Raw genomic sequence first — 16,517 nt, forward strand, 5'->3', positions numbered from 1 at the left:
AAAACACTTACTTGCAAAACTGCGTCTTCAGGACTGCATATTCAGACTCTATCCGCTTTCTTTCTTTAATTAAAATTCTAGGAAAAATGTTAACAGATACCATAGATTTTTACAAAATCCCAAGTTTCTACTCTGCTATTCTCTGAATTCCTTAAAATCACTAAACAATCATGCTCATTCTTTCAAAATCTGTGTACTGAGGTAGGTTTGGAACAATGGGGGGAAAAAAACAAAACAAACCAAAGCAAACAAAAAAACCACACACACACAGAACACACAGAGAAAAAAAAAAGGAAAAAAATGGGGAAAAAAAAACCAAACCAGGAAAAACTCAAAACCAACCTAAAACTTATTATCCTTGATTTCATTCACCATGACTTTGTGCAGAAAGACAGATGGGAAAGCCGTGAAGATACTTGCAAATTAAGCAATCAAGCTATCACTTACTCTATTGCATAGGAAGAGCTTTTATTAGACCCAAGAACAACAGTGTACTAGAAACGTACATTAACAATACAAACCTCCAAATATATTCAGCAATTGTACAGTACCCAAATCCCTCAGTTTCAAAAAATCAGAGAACAGAATACTGGGGTACAAGCAGCTGGACGACCAAAGGTCTTCTGCCAAAGCCACAGTGCTCTTGTTAAATTTTTAAGCATGTAAAACCACAGTGGGCTGATTTTCAGAAACACTGGGTGCCTGAATCATGCTGAATTCTAAAGGATCTGCAGAGTTCTGATGCCTTGTTGAGAATGAAAAAAATACACAGAACTATGTTTTTTAAAGGGAACCACTCACGAGGTAAGCAAGAGCAGTAACAGTTCTGAAGCAGGGTGAGAGGAGATTCAGAATTAGAAATCACAGATGCTTAGGATACTTCAACCTCTGGAAATTATATTGTTGAGCCTTCCACTGAAAGCAAAGCCTTCAGTTAAGTTACTTGTGGTCCTCTCAAGCCAAGTCTTGAATGTCTGCAGCAAGGGAGATTCCACCACTTTTCTGGGCAACCTATTCCAGTGTTCAATTGTTCTCACAAGGGATTTTTTGTTTTTAATCCAGATGGAGTTTTCCCTTAAGCACCTTGGGCCTGTTGCCTCTTGTCCTGTCACCATACATCTTTACGAAGACAGCACCTCCATCTTCTCTACAACCACTTTTTAGAACATTGTGATTAAATCCCCTGAGCTCTGTCTTCCTCAGGCTAAAAAAACCCAGTTTCTACAGCTTTTACCCATACATGTCAAGTTCTCCAACTCTGTGATCATTGTGGTCCTCTTCTAGAACCTCTGCTATCTTTCAATCTCTCTTCTCAACTGGGAGAACCAAAACTGAATACAGCATTCCAGGTATGGCCTTAGAATTGTCAGGTAGAGTGAAATACACCTCTTGATCTGCTGGCTGTGCTCCTTTTCATACAGCTTAGGAAACTGTTGATCTTCTTGTCTACCAGGGCACACTGCTGACCCGTGACCCCAGCCAATCTCCTGCAAGCCTGGGCTGCTGTTGGGATTATTCCATCCCAGGTGCAAGACTTTACGCTAATCTTTGTTAAACCTCACACAATTCTTGCTGGGCAAGTCTTTAAGCCCAGCAAGGTCTCTCTGTATAATGGCTCCCCATTCTAGTATACCTACCTTTCCTCACAGTTTGGCATCATTTGAAAGCTTGGTGGGTTTGCGTTCAATTCCATCATCCATATTCCTTATGAAGACATGGAATAGTATAGACCCAGTATCAACCCCAGAGGAAACCCACTTAGGATCTGCCACCGGTTAAGACTTCAAGGCATTACAAACCTTTCAGCTCACCCCTTTAGCTAGGTTTCTATCTTTCCAAAGATGACAGAGCAGTTCTGAAATGATGCCAGGTAAGTATCTCTGCATCCTTGGATGCATTCCCTTAGGTAGCAAAGGTTTCTGTATGTGAAGTTTGGACACATGAACCTCTGCTTTACCCTCTATCAGTGGTTTGTTGCTTCTTTCACTGTTGCTTCTTGGCACAGAGACTGGGCTACTGACCTCATCCATGAACACTGTGGGAAAGACGGATTGGGTATTTCAGCCTGTGACACTTGTAACTTAACTTACCATTTCCGTCAGAAGCAGCCATAAATCCTCTATGAACTTCCACTTCCTAATAACATACCTATGGAAGACTTTTTTCAGGCTCTTGGAGCTTTAGCTAAACTTTGACCTTCATAACTACACCACTGCACCCCTGAAAAATATTTCTCTGTTTATGTCTGGAAGTCAACCTCCTTCTCCATATTAAATATGCTGCTGCTTTGGTTTCTGAGCTTTATCACTAGCTAACTGTTTTAACCAGGTTGGTTTCTTTTTCCACTTAAGGCAATGGACCACACTCGAGCTTCAGCAAGGATTTCTGAATATACCCTAGCACTCCTGCTAGGGTATATTCAGCCCTTCTGCTTTCCACAAGGTACCTCCTAGCAGTTTCCAGGACAAGTGGAAATTTGTTCTTTTAAGTCCAGTGTCATTATTCTTCCACTTGACTTTCTCATGCTCCTTAGGATCTTAAGTACTACAGCCTTGATTGCAGTGACCATAAGGCTCCTGTTGGCAATTACATCTCTGGAAATTTCTCTTACCTGTCACCAGCAAATTCAAAAGAGCACCACTCCTACTCAGCACACCCACTGATTGCATTACAAAGCCATCCATGATGCAATCCTGTTTCCCCAGATTGCTAAGGCACCACTGCATTGCCTTCCCAGCAAACACCAGGGTAAACTTAAGCCCTCCTGTCCTGGTTTCAGCTGGGCTAGTTAATCTTCTTCTTAGTAGCTGTGGTTTGGATTTGGTGTGGTGAGAATAATGTTGATAACACACTGATGTTTTTAGCTGTTGCTAAATCATGTTTACACCAAGACAAGGACTTCTCAGTTTCTCAGGCTCTGCCAGTAAGAGGGCTGGATGGGTACAAGAAATGGGGAGGGGACACTGCCAGGACAGCTGACCTGAACTAGCCAAGGGCATATTCCATACCCTAAAAGGTCATGCTGAGTATATAAACTGGGGGGAGTTGGCCAGGGCCAGCCGAGCACTGCTGAGGGACTGGCTGGGCATTAGTCAGCAGCTAATGTGTAATGGCCAGCAAAAGTGTTGTGCATCACTTGGCTTTGTCCTTTTGGATTTTGTTCCTCTCTCACCTTCTCTACTTTTCATTGCAATTGTTGTTGCTATAATTCTTACTATTGTATTTCATTTTATTATTAAATTGTAACAACTTTGTGGCTGGTGCTCAACATGGGGCACGAAGGGTTGAGGTAACGACAGATTTGACTAGTGTGTTAAAACAAATTTCTCATAAGTATCTATATTTGTTGAATAATCACTCACCACAATGTTGATTTCTTTGCTCTAGAAGTTGCTGCCCATGATCTCAGGCTTGTGTTATGTACTTTACTTGCAGAATGTGGTCCCTGTTGTGCTGTTTATTGTCCTTGGAGCCTGGACAAAAATTATCATTGTGTTGTACTATATAGTGTGGGGTTCTGATACAACAAGACTTGCTGGTTATGAAATTTGGTCTGTGTACTCAGTTACCATCCCCTCTGTACTTTGGGACTCATCCAGCGGGAACTATTATTAGTAATTACACCTTTTGCCTTGTCTCCCGCGGAGGAAAGAGACACCCTTCCACATCTTGCCCTTCCCGCCACGTTAATTACAGTAGCTTTGAGAACACTGAAAATTTTTAATATTCTTGGGATGCTGAAACCAGCATGACCCTATTGCTAGGAATGCTAAATGTGTTCCTGGTCTTAGGTTAAACAACTAATAAGAATACCACACAGAGATCTGTTGTCAAGTTGGATAGTTATGAGTGGAAAGGCGTGTGGGACATTATGGGCAAGTACCTAGGACAGTGGGCATCTCCAGTGTTTCAGAACTTCACCCCTGAACAAGTGCAGAATCGGGGAAAACTAACAAAATATTTGGAAGAATGTTACCACCGTGGCAGTTCCAGAGAGGCACAAAATACTGCAACGTGCTGGGGCCTAGACCATGCCTACCAAGTCCTGTTGAATGCTATTCAGCACCCTCAAGGGCAACAGAAAGTCTCTGGATCTGACGGTAAAGTGACAGGCACTGCAGCTACGCGAACCCCCACAGCATACACTGCAGCTGAACCAGAGAACCAAACCATGCTGCTATCAGTTGCCCCTATACACAAGAAGAAATGGACAGAAGTGTCAGCTTGTTTAGTAAAGGAGGACAAAGCAGGGCCATCGCAGGAACAGGAGGAAGAGGCAGAACAAGAGGTAACCACTTGATCTCTATCCCTGAATGAGCTGCAGGATATACAAAAAGATTTTAGCCATGATCCAGGTGAGCAAGTTATCACCTGGCTACTTCAATGCGGGGATAATGGGTCTAATAGTTTGGAATTAGAGGGTAGGGAAGCCAAGTAGCTGAGGTCACTTTCTAGAGAAGGGGGCATTGACAAGGCAATTCGAAGAGGGACACAAGTCCTCAGCCTCTGGAGTGTCAAATGTGAAGGTATCTCTTCAAGGAGGACATTACATGTTGCCCAGGCAAGTGGACTGCAATAGAGAGGTATCCAGTACCTGAGGGAGTCAGCCATGAAAGAGATAATTTATTATGACCAGGACAATGCGCAGTTACCCACAGACCCCAACGAAGTCCCATGCACGCAACCCATGGGCGGAAATTTGTATGGAGCACACCATCACCATATGCCAACTCATTGGCAGTAATAAGCTGGAAAGATGAAGCACCACTGACAACAAATGAAGTGGCTCACCAGCTCCGGAAATATGAAGGGAACATCTCGACCTCCCTTGTCTCAGCTATCCAGGAACTGGTCTAGCAACTCAAAAAGGATCGATCCTACTCCCCACCTGTACAGATCCACACCTCACCTACTAATAGTAAGTGCCCTTCTGCTTGAAAGGGAGAACATAGGAAGTACACACCACAGAGTACGCTGTGTTTTTCCCTGTGGGACCATGGACAGGACATGAGGAAGTAGAATGGAAAACCCACCTCAACCCCGAAGGCATGGGTACATGAATTGCAAGGAAAAATCAAAAATAAGGGTTCTTGCAGGAAGGTTGCTGCTCCAGTCTCCAGTGGGCAGTTTCCCACAGAGTGGAAGAACTGATCTTACTCCTGATCATAGGGAAAGGAATTCTAACCCACTTTTACAAGTAAGTGGAGAATCCTGTGACCAAGACTAGAGGGGCCCTGCCTCCAGCCAGGTGGAGGGAACAACCAGGTTTACCGGATGTGGCTCTGATGGCATGGCACATCAGGCCCATAGGAGCATAAGGCTTTAGCAGATACCAGTGCACAGTGTACCCTAATGCCATCAAGCTATGAAGAGCCAGAATCCATTACTGTTTCTGGAATGACAGGGGATCCCAACAGCTAATTGTATTAGAGGCTGAAACAAGCCCAGCTGGGAGTGAGGGCAAAAGTACTCCACTGTGACTGGCCCAGAGGCTCTGTGCATCCTTGGCAGAGACTATCTCAGTAGAGGGTATTTCAAGGACCCAGAAGGGTACCAGTGGGCTTTATGTATAGCTGCCTTGGAGATGGAGGAAACTAAGCAGCTGTCTACCTTGCCTGGTCTCTTGGAGGACCCTTCTGTTGTGGGGTTGCTGAAAGTCAAAGAACAACAGGTGCCAATCACTACCACAATTGTGCAATATTGCACCAACCAAGACTCCTTGATCCCCATTCGTAAGCTGATTCACCGACTGAAGAGCCATGGAGGCATCAGCAGGACCCGGCTCACCCTTTAATAGCCCCATATGGCCAATGCAGAAGTCTAATGGAAAGCGGACGCTAACAGTAGGCTATTGTGGCCTGAATGAAGTCACAACACCACCGAGTACTGCTCTGCCAGACATGCTAGAACTCCAATACGAACTGAAGTCAAAGGCAGCCAAGTTGTATGCCACCACTGACTGATAACACAAATGCTTTTTTCTCAGTCCCTTTGGCTACAGAGTACAGGCCACAGTTCACTTTCAGCTGGAGGGGCATCTTAATACACCTGGAACTGACTACCCCAGGAGTGGAAACACAGCCCCGCCATCTGCCATGAACGGATCCAAGCTGCACTGAAAACAGCATGAAGCTCCCTAACACCTGCAATATACTGAAGACATCATCATATTGGGTAATACAGCTGAAGAAGTTTTTGAGAAAGGGAAGAAAATAGTCCAAATCCTTCTAAAAGCTGGCTCTGCCATAAAACAAAGTAAGGTCAAGGTACCTGCACAGGAGATCCAGTTTTGGGAATAAAATGGCAAGATGGACATCATGACATCCCAATGGATGCGATCAACAAAATAAAAGCAATGTCTCCAACAACTAATAAGAAACACAAGCTTTCTTAGCTGTGACGGGTTTTTGCAGAACGCACATTCCAAATTACAGTACGATAGTAAGCACTCTTTATCATGTGACCCGGAAGAAGAATGATTTTAACTGGGCCCTGAGCAACAACAAGCCTTTGAACAAATTAAATAGGAGACGGCTTAAGCAGTAGGTCTTGGGCCAGTCCAGACAGGGCAATATGTACAGAATGTGCTCTGCACCACAGGTTGGGAGAATGGCCCTACCTGGAGCCTCTGACAGAAAGCATCAGGGGAGACTTGAGGTCGACCGTTAGGCTTTTGGAGTTGGGGATACAAAGGATCTGAGGCTCGCTACACTCCAACTGAGAAAGAGGTATGGCCACTTACAAAGGGGTTCAGACTGCTTCGGAAGTGATCACTATTGAAGCGCAGCTCCTCCTCGCACCCGTTGCCTGTGCTGGCCTGGACGTTCAAAGGGAGAGTCTGCTCTACACATCACACAACTGATGTTACGTCAAGTGGGTCATACTGATCACACAAGCTCAAACAGAAAATCCCTGTCATTCAGGAATCTTGGAAGTGATCACGGACTGGCCAGAAAGCAAAGATTTCAAAATATCACCAGAGGAGGAGGTGATGTACTAAAGAGGTCCCATTATATAATAAATTGCCAGAAAATGAGAAGCAGTATGCCTAGTTTACTGATGAGTCCTGCCATGTTGTAGGAAAGCATCAGGGGAAGGGAGCTGCTATGGAGTCCTCTACAACAAACTGCTGAAGGAGAAGATGAATTGAGTCAGTTTGCAGAGGTTAGACATTGCTGAACAAGAAAGGTGGCCAAAACTTCTGAATAGTGAAAGCTGTACCACTTATCTAAAGGATGACGCACCTATGTTTAAAGTCGGAGATGTCCAAGGACCCTTACTGCAACATGACAGATGCACAAACTGCTAAGTCCTTGGGTTGGTTATCTTTAGAAGTGACATTTTGACTTATATTCCTATTGTACATGCAATGTGGCAAAGATGGAGACTTTAAACGTGACCACTAAGGAACAGAGTCTGCATAGAGACAACTCCTCAAGGACGTTGTCCAGGCACAGATATATTAATGTTGTTAACTTGAAGATATACTAGGTCCTTGAATGGAATGTGCTAATTGTCCAGGTGTAAGATATGTCAATAAGTTCCTGGAAAGTTAATGAATAGACATGAGTGACTTGTATAAAGAGGGGGCTGAACGGTTCCCTCGGTATGAATGACTCTGGTGGAGCGATCCCCCATGCATCCAGCGCTGCCGAATAAAGATAACCTCCGCTCGCCTGAATATTGCTGACTGATTCTTCAAATCGCTTCACCTCTTAGACTGACTCATGGATGGTGGCAGATGCCCTGTGAGGGTGGTTGCAATAATGTAGGCAGAGCAACTGGCAGCACAAAGGTAAACCCATCCGGGCTGCTGCATTGTGATACTGTATGAATTCACTGTAGGATAGAATAATGTCATCCTCAATGTGTATTGTGTTTGTCAACATCTTGTAATGCTATCCTGTTATCCGCCGACACCTTGTGAGGCTGTCGACATCCATCCCCTGTGTATTGTGTGTCTGCTGACACCTTGTGAGGCTGTGGACATCCTGTTACCTGTCGGCATCTTAACACCCAAGGAGGAAAGACAAATAGCAAGAGCTGATTGAAAACAGCCAGCTCAGCATTTTCTGGCAAAAGGTGAAAAGTACACCTTCCTCCCAAAGACCACCGCCCACGTCCCGAGGACCCCTGCCCACAATTCATGGAAGAATTTGCACAAGCACAAAAGACTGATAAGCTAATTAACGTACGAAGCGAGAGTAGGCGGGTTTAGGTAATGACTATGTATAGGCGTTAATTGAATAGTCATTGGTTTATGGTATAAATATAAGATAGTTAGTTACTTTGGACATGCACATTAGGCGGAAGGATCCCCCGTGCATCCAGTGCTGCCAATAAAGGATACTTAGTCATGAAGAAATTTTGACTATGTTCTTTAAATCAATTGTGGCAAGATACCACTGCTGGGGTAGAGAACCTGGTTGTGAAGGTACACCAAATAGATGCTCACACACCCAAGAGTCAGGCCACTGAAGAGCATCAAAACAACCAGCAGGTAGATCAGGCTGCTAAGACTGAAGTAGCTTAGGTAGATCTGGATTGGCAACATAAAGGTGAATTATTTATAGCTCAGTGGGCCCATGATACTTGGAGCCATCAAGGAAAAGATCTGACATATAGATGGGCTTGGGATCAAGGGGTGGACAGGACCACACAGGTTACCCGCAGGAGGGGGCCTGGAAATCAGGACCATAAGTAACAATCAGTTAGCTGAAAGGAATGTGCTTGAACTTGTAGGCCACAAACCCTGGGAGGACAAGGAATGTGAATAGATAACAATCAACAGGATGAGTCATGCCAAGAAAAGGGAATGAGGAACAGATGTTGCCAAGGAGAAGTAACATGTGGCTGTTAATTGATGACTGTAAACACTTAAAGTGTCCTTTGTTTGTAGCTAACCAGTCAGGGATTGCCTAGTATGTAATCCTTAGCTTAAAGAACCAATCTGTTTAAAGCACGCAGCTTCTAAAAACATATATAAACTTGTGATTGCGTACAATAAATCGACATCTTGCTTGCATCAAGCTACGTCCCGTCTCTTCATTCGCCGCAGTTACCTATGAATGTGAAACCTGCACTGCAATTAAGCAAGCCAAGCAGTTACAGTCTCTGATATGAGGGGCAACAGCTGAAATATGGGGAGGCCTGGCAGACTGACCATATCACACTCCCACAAATGTGCCAAGGCAAGCGCCATGTGCTTAAAATGATGGAAGCAACCACCAGATGGCTGGATACTATCCTGTGCCCCATGACACTGCCTGAAACACTGTTCTGGGCCTTGAAAAGCGAGTCTTATGGTGCCATGACACCGCAGAAAGAATCGAGTCGGACAACAGGACTCATTCCCAAAACAACCTCACAGACACCTGGGCCAAAGGGCACGGCATTGAGTGGGTATATCACATCCCCTATCATGCAGCAGCCTCTGGGAAAATCAAATGATACAACGGATTGTTAAAAGACTACACCAAGAGCAACGGGTGGTGGGACCTTCATACACTTGTATACACATTTAGCAAAAGCCACCTGGTTAGTCAATGCTAGAGGAACTGCCAGCCAAGCTGGCCCTGCCCAGTCAAAGCTTTTACCTACTGTAGATGGGGATAAAGTTCCTGTAGTGCACCTTAAAAATATGCTGAGGAAAGCAGTCTGGGTTACTCCTACCTCAGGCAAAAGCAAACCCATCCCCAGGATTGGTTTTGCTCAAGGACCTGGATGTACTTGGTGGGTAATGTAAGAGGATGGGGAACTTCAATGTGTGCTTCAAGGCAATTTGATTTTGGGTGAAAACATTCAAACTGTGTGATGTTAATTGTTACAAAACACTGTATATTGACACTTCTATATACTTAAGGCGTCCACCTCTGCCATTCCGGATTTGAACATCTGAAGCTGACTTCCTTCCAACTGCCATATTAACCGGGAATGAATTTTGATGAAACCAGACCAGCACCGCGGTGATAGAATCAGAACTGGCTTTAACATGCAACAATCCCAACAGCTCACACCATCTCTCCTGCCTTGAAATTTCAACTGTTACGACAGAACGAGCCCAGTATCATGGACCAAATGAATTCAATGGATTTTAGAGGGATGGTCCATCCTTATATCAAAGCACAGGGAAGGTGACAGTGTTGGAAAGTCTAGCCTGATATAAATGGTATGGAATAAGGGGTGGTTATTGTCCCGGGGGGGATCTGGCCAGGGCCTGCCAACTGCTGCTCGAGGACTGACTGGGTATTGGTCAGTGGGAGGTCAGCAACTGTACTGTGCATCACTTGGGTTTTTTCTAGTTTTGCATTTTATTCCTCTCTCCCCTTCTTTCATTTCCATTACAAGTGGTGGTGGTGGTACTATGATTATATTTATTTTTATTTCAATTATTAAATTGTTCTTATCTTGACCCATGACCATTACCTTTTTACCCCATTCTCCTCCCTATCCCAACAGGCAAGTGGGGAAGTGAGCGACCAGCTGCATGGTTCTTAGCTGCTGACTGGGGTTAGACCATCCAGTCCTGTAAACAATCCCACTCAAGTTCTGTAAATTCCACTGATATATAACCCTGTGTCTGCATAGGAAGTTCTGGTTATTCCTTTTCTCAAACAAGAATGAAAATAGCACAATTTTGGTAAAGTAGCTAAGGATTATCATCATGGTTCAATCCCAGCTAGCAACTAAGACGTCACTCGCTCCCTCCCGCCGCAGTGGGATCAAGGAGAATCAGAAAGGTAAAAGTGAGAAAATCTGTTGGCTGAGATAAAAGACAGTTTAATAGGGAAAGCTCAACACACGTAGGTGTTCAGCCGTCTCCAGGAAAGCAGAGCTCCATCACACATAATGGTTACTTGCAAAGACAAATGCCATCACTCCAAACATTCCCCCTTTCCTTCTTCCCTCAGCTTATATACTCAGTATGATGTTCTATGGTATGGAATATCCCCTTGACCAATTCAGGTCAACTGTCCTGGCTGTGTCCCTTCCCAGCTGTGTTCCTCCAGCCTCCTTGCTAGCAAGGCCTGAGAAACAGAAAAGTCTCTGACTTAGTATACAAACACCATTTAGCAACAGCTAAAAACATCGGTATATTATCAACGTTATTCTCACAGAAAATCCAAAACATAGTACGGCATCAGCTACACCAGTTACCAAGAATATTAAGTTATCTCAGCCAAACCCAGGACAATGATGTAAATAAAATGTGTCCCACAGTGGTTAAGCAAAGACTAAATGTTTCATCTTGAGACAGTTATATTCTAAGATATAACCCTTCAAATGTTAAGAAATCAGTACTATACATGCAGAGCTCCCTGATCATTTTTAATGCCCAAGTAACCACATCTTCCAAAATCCAGCATCTCCTAAGTGACGAACTAATTTATTTAGACTACTGTGCTTCACAAAGTCCCTATACACAGCAGAACAGTCAATTAAGGGAAGTACAGGACGAAAAAATGGGGAGAAGCTCAACAGAATTCATGATGTAAAGCAGATGCAGCCTCCTCAAACCCTTTTAAAAACACACACACAGAAGTCAGCTTTTATGAAAAGACTCCATTTCTTTAAATGCATTACTTACTGTGCTTTCTCCTCATATTCCTGAAGAACAAAATCTTCCCTTTGAAAAACTGTCAGAAGTTTATTGTATGCAACTCTGTGTCTTACATCTGCCATGTACATATACTCAGGGCTCAACTCTACAGCAAAAGGTGCATCAGTCCCTAAATGGAAGTTAATGTTTGGATTAATTACATCATTTGCTTTTAGCAAATAGACAGCTTCCTAATCTACCTAGTTTACATAGATTCACAAATCAAGAAGCCCACTGTCTTTTTTGCCAGTTCTTTCTGTTGTATACATTTTCATTCCCTCACTCTCACACCCTTTACCTATTCTTTATGTTACCAAAACAATACAAGATGACTAGAATGGACAGTTCTGATCTTCAGAATTCCCCAAGTTGTAAGAATATAGTATAGTGGTCCAGTACTTTTGGACCAAACCATTGCTTGTATGGGTAACAGCGTACAGCATTACTCATATGAATCTTGAAGCAAGACCCATAATGCAATATAAAGCAAACCAATCTGTATCATTCTATGAGCAGTAGCTCTATGCAAGCACACAGAACCCTGTAAAAGATTTTGAACTGAGCAGTCAACTCAGAACCACTTAGTGCTCTTGGCATATATTAAAGACTTGATGGATGCACTGTCAAACACAACAAATTATGCATTTTTATTGTTTCATTACGGCTTACCTACAGAGTCATTTTTCAGCTCCTTAATCACTACACATCTTGCCAACTGATAGAACATGTGAATGAGCTTAGGACCAACAGGAAAAGTAAATACAGAAGCTGGAATTTGTAGAACACAGTCTTCATCTTCATCCTAGAAAAGTTACATCAGTTTTAAACGTAAAACTAATCTAAGAAATAAAGCCTAAACAACAGCTATCAAACATTTAGCTGAGTACCAAAATACTGCAGCTTATTCGCTATCAAGCCTGATGCAAAGCTAAACTACTTTGCCACCACAGCTGATATTTTAACTCCAGTCAGCAAAAGAGACTAGAACTTTTTCCATGTTCCCCCACCATCCCTAATTTTGTATGCAAAAGACAGTTTCAAAACAAAGACTGAAATCAGTGTTGGGTAAACGTTAAGAAATCTCCGTCCTCCTAACTCCTCACAGGTAATCCCTACTTTTGAAAAAACACTCAAGTTTTCTTTCATATTTTCTACTGAAGTCCTTAATCAGTGTACTTTCTTCTGGTTTTATCTTACTCAAAGGTACTGCATTGTTGGTTTTCACCTTGTCCACTGCTACGGAAAAATAAGCGTTCCAGTACATAAAGACCTGATTTCTAGAACTATCATTAAAAGAAAAGGCAGCATAAGAAGATAACATAATAACCAGTGATACCTTAAGCAATCAGTGCTTGTCTGTCTCTTTTGCTATAGAAAGTTCACTTTAAACTTTAGTCTGAAACCGCTTTCACAATAATGAACACCTTCCCAGGCAACCTAAGCAAACATGTCTCAAGTTGAAGAAAATTATTCTCACCCAGAGCCGAGGAACCCTCCACACCTGCGTTTAATCAAATACCATTATCCTGAAGCAAGACACAGCAGTTTTAAGACCAAAGATAAAGTCTCTGTCATTCATCTAAATTCCACCATGCCACAATCTTTTCCTCAAACAAGGACTTAAGACAAACCATGTGAAATAAGACACAAGGTAAAACTGAATTCTTTAGTAAAACAACCTGATTTAAAACTCTTATTTAAAAGCACTACATATTCTCTCAAAAATGAATGCGGTCACAGAAACCCGAAGAGCACCAATTTCCACTCTTCATAATACTCACTGCCATTTCTTTTAGCCGTCTACAGTAATTCTTCCAAAAATGAGGCACTGCCAAGAATAATGAATAGCCACAGTTTCTGCATTTAAAAAGGATGGGAAAAAGAAGGAAAAAAAAAAAGCAGTATCAAAACATGTTCAAATACTCAGTTATCTAATCAACCACTACATAAGCAATACCAAGACAAAGATTTCTTAGCGATGCCTGCTGGAGGAGCCAGCATTTAACCTTGGTCAAGAATAGCTAAATGATATTTGTCCAGTTACAAGGTTTTCTTGCCATGATAAGCTAAATGCAGACTTCAGAGACGGATTTGTTTGCAACTCTTTTTAACTCAGGAGAAGGGAAGAAGGAAATTTTTGTATCATTGATCTTTCTCCAGGTATTTCTTTAATGCGTAAGCTCCAATAGCTCAGCCATGTAAGAAAAAGCGTTCAAGAAAATGGAGACTTCTTCCCACATGGAAGATCCTGGCTGCAGTCCTTAACTGGGAAATGTTACTTGCTCTTTGGTCTGGGAAAGGAATAGGAAAGGTAGACTACTTTGCAGCTAGGAAAGTTTTTACCAAACTTGCCAAGTTACAGAACCTATCAGAAACAACTTTAAGTAAAGGATTGTTATAGTTGAATTGAAATAGCTAAAGTCTGAAATAAATTCACTAAGTATTTATTAAGGCAGGAAAGCGAAAACAGCGCACTGGGCGGCCGGGGAGTCGCAGCTCCATCCAGGCTGGCAAATTCCAACAGATAACACAGCCCTTTTAATCTCAGCTTCAAGGCCGGTTTAAGTAAAGTTATGCTCAGTCCCGTAGCAAGAAGCTGTACATTACAAACTAAACTATTTTTACACTAAAGTCTAGACAAAGACAAAGTTGTCATAGTAACTTGAGATTATGGTTTTGTTACCGAAATCTCAGAATGAAGAACTTATCGACACCAATGTGATGTAGATAAGCAGACACTTCTTTATTGACGGCCGGGTGCGTGAGCGAGTCCTCTCACGATCAACGCACACCAAGTCTCAAAATCAGACACCATATATAGAACTTACTCATACATATTCACTAAGTATTCATGCATAATCATAATATTTCCCATAAATCATTAACATATTCTCCTCCTAGATCTGATTCTGCGCAGTAGAGCTTAGAAAGGTCTAGAAATGGGTCTGGGGTACGATTTGGGTAGGTGGTATATGAGTCGGTGGTCGCGATCTCCCCCTGCCGGAATTACCTTTTACTAAAGTTCACGATTTCTTGGCAGGTAACTACAAGCTGTTCCAGTCAACTCTCCCCAGTTTCCATTAATCTTATATTCTGACATTTCAATACACCTTCTACATACAGAAGACTGGTCAAATACAAAGAAACCTTTCAAACCCTAAATTTATTACCTAAGTTTTAAGAATGGTTCTAGCCCATTCTTCTAGCCTTGGTACGGGATGTACAGAAGATCTCATAGCAGCTTTTACTGTGCAACTATAAGTTTCATTAAAATATATTTCTTATCCTTCTATATTTCTATTTTATAAAATGATTTTTATAAAATCAAATAATCAATCAAATAAAGTCAATCAATCTTAACTTATTAGCAAATCTATAACAGTTTAACACTGGCCTTGAGGAGGTACATCTCCAACCTCATGGTTAACAGTTATCTCTTTTCTCACCAGACAAAACATTCTCAGATCTGTTACAGCAAGATCATTCCTTTTGTTAAAAACCCCTTTGATCAGCAAATTACCCTTAGTGACTTATTACAGGATGGATTCTGATACATTACAGAGTTGTGATCAAAACAAAACCAATTTTCTGACTTCCACAGCGTTCCCCATGAAGCCACTTCCCCACCCCCACCCTCCAGCAACTGCATAAACCATACCCTTGATTATATGCAAAGCAGCAACCTCACAAGCCAAGTACTTACTTTAAACTTTCCTCTGCAAGGTCCTGATCCAGCTTAGTAAAGATGAAGTGGGCAACGGCGAGAAACCGGGTGTACGATGTATCAAACGCCACCCTAACAGGCAAACATCAGAAGCAGTTAGGATGCTGAATTAACACCGCATTTTTACCGGCCGCTTAAGGTTACAAAATACTGCATTATATTATATTATAAAGTGTTGTAAGTGATGTATCGATTACCTTATTTTCTGCATAGTTAAAAACACGCATTCTCCAGCCTATTTAACAAAGCTTAAATAATTTCAGGAAGAGCATTTTACTCTCAAAGACGTTTTCAAACCAAGAGGTACGGCGCCTGCCAGTTCACTTTCTCCATACCACTGTGCGGGATGCCTCAAGGGGAGAACAGGAGTTACAACGATTTCTGGGTTTCACTTCTTCATAGCTAACACAGGTCACTACAGCAGTTCAGGCGCTTCCTCTGTCACCATCGCCACTGGCACCGACCCCCTCGGCGGCCGTAGCCAGACCCCCTCGTCTTGACCTGCAGAAGGGGTCCCGTCCGCCGCCGCCTCCGCCCCGCTTCTCCCTCATACTTACCCTCCGAGACCCGGGCTGCCATCGCTATCGCCATCGCCATCGCCATCGCCATCGCTATCGCCATCGCTATCGCCATCGCTATCGCCATCGCTATCGCCATCGTCATCGCCCGGGTCAAAGCCCAGGGCCCTCACGTACAGCCAGAAGTGTTGCATCTCCCACTTGCTTTCCATAGCGTCCAGCCACTGGCGGAGCACCCCCCCGCCGATGCATGCAGCAGCGCAGCCGCCTCACGGCCGCCAAGATCTTCCCGGGCCCGCCAAAATCTCCCGCGCGCGGGCCCTGACACCGCGAAACTTCCGCCCGGCCCTCGTTGCCTGGACACGGAGGAGGGAATGGCGCGGCACGCCGTTACACCGTGCCACCGTTACGCACGGGCGGGCGCCTCCCGCCGCTGTGACGGAAGCGGCGCCGGGGGGGCCGCAGGACGTCACCCCGCCGCCGCCAGCACCACCACGACCACGACCACGACCACGACCACGCCGAGCGGCCCCGGAAGAGGCCGGGCCCCAGCAGGGGGCGGAGAGCGGCGGTCCGTCGCTGGGAGCCCGCGCCGAGCAGCCTGAGCCGACCGTAGGGGGCGAGAAGTCCCGGGCGGCGCTTGGCCCAGGCGAGCTGCAGAGGGTTTAGATTGTTT

The 16,517-nt window shown here is 43.8% G+C and overlaps 1 protein-coding gene and 1 long non-coding RNA gene across 8 annotated transcripts in view; one reads left to right on the top strand and one right to left on the bottom strand.

Moving 5' to 3' along the window:
* The window catches only part of HAUS6 (HAUS augmin like complex subunit 6), a 35,599-nt gene extending 19,232 nt beyond the window's left edge, over positions 1–16,367 (bottom strand). For 3 of the 7 annotated variants that reach the window (XM_080372877.1, XM_080372876.1, XM_080372872.1), the window contains exons 1-6: positions 15,881–16,366; positions 15,303–15,395; positions 13,381–13,456; positions 12,269–12,401; positions 11,588–11,729; positions 12–77 (exon numbers count right to left, since the gene is read on the bottom strand). In XM_080372877.1, coding sequence (XP_080229003.1) covers positions 12–77; positions 11,588–11,729; positions 12,269–12,401; positions 13,381–13,456; positions 15,303–15,395; positions 15,881–16,053 — 683 coding nt within the window. In that variant the 5' untranslated portion in view covers positions 16,054–16,366. Of the gene's footprint in view, positions 1–11; positions 78–11,587; positions 11,730–12,268; positions 12,402–13,380; positions 13,457–15,302; positions 15,396–15,880 lie in introns of all 7 variants that reach the window. The other 4 variants (XR_013925023.1, XM_080372875.1, XM_080372874.1 and 1 more) reach the window with 2 other exon arrangements.
* LOC308056927 lies at positions 3,251–11,528 on the top strand. Its single transcript, XR_013925029.1, has 2 exons — positions 3,251–7,828; positions 8,400–11,528. It is a non-coding gene; the product is annotated as an uncharacterized lncRNA (long non-coding RNA).
* Positions 16,368–16,517: the final 150 nt, after the last annotated feature.

This window comes from Falco punctatus (assembly GCF_963210335.1).
Source record: "Falco punctatus genome assembly, chromosome: Z".
NCBI lineage: Eukaryota > Metazoa > Chordata > Aves > Falconiformes > Falconidae > Falco > Falco punctatus.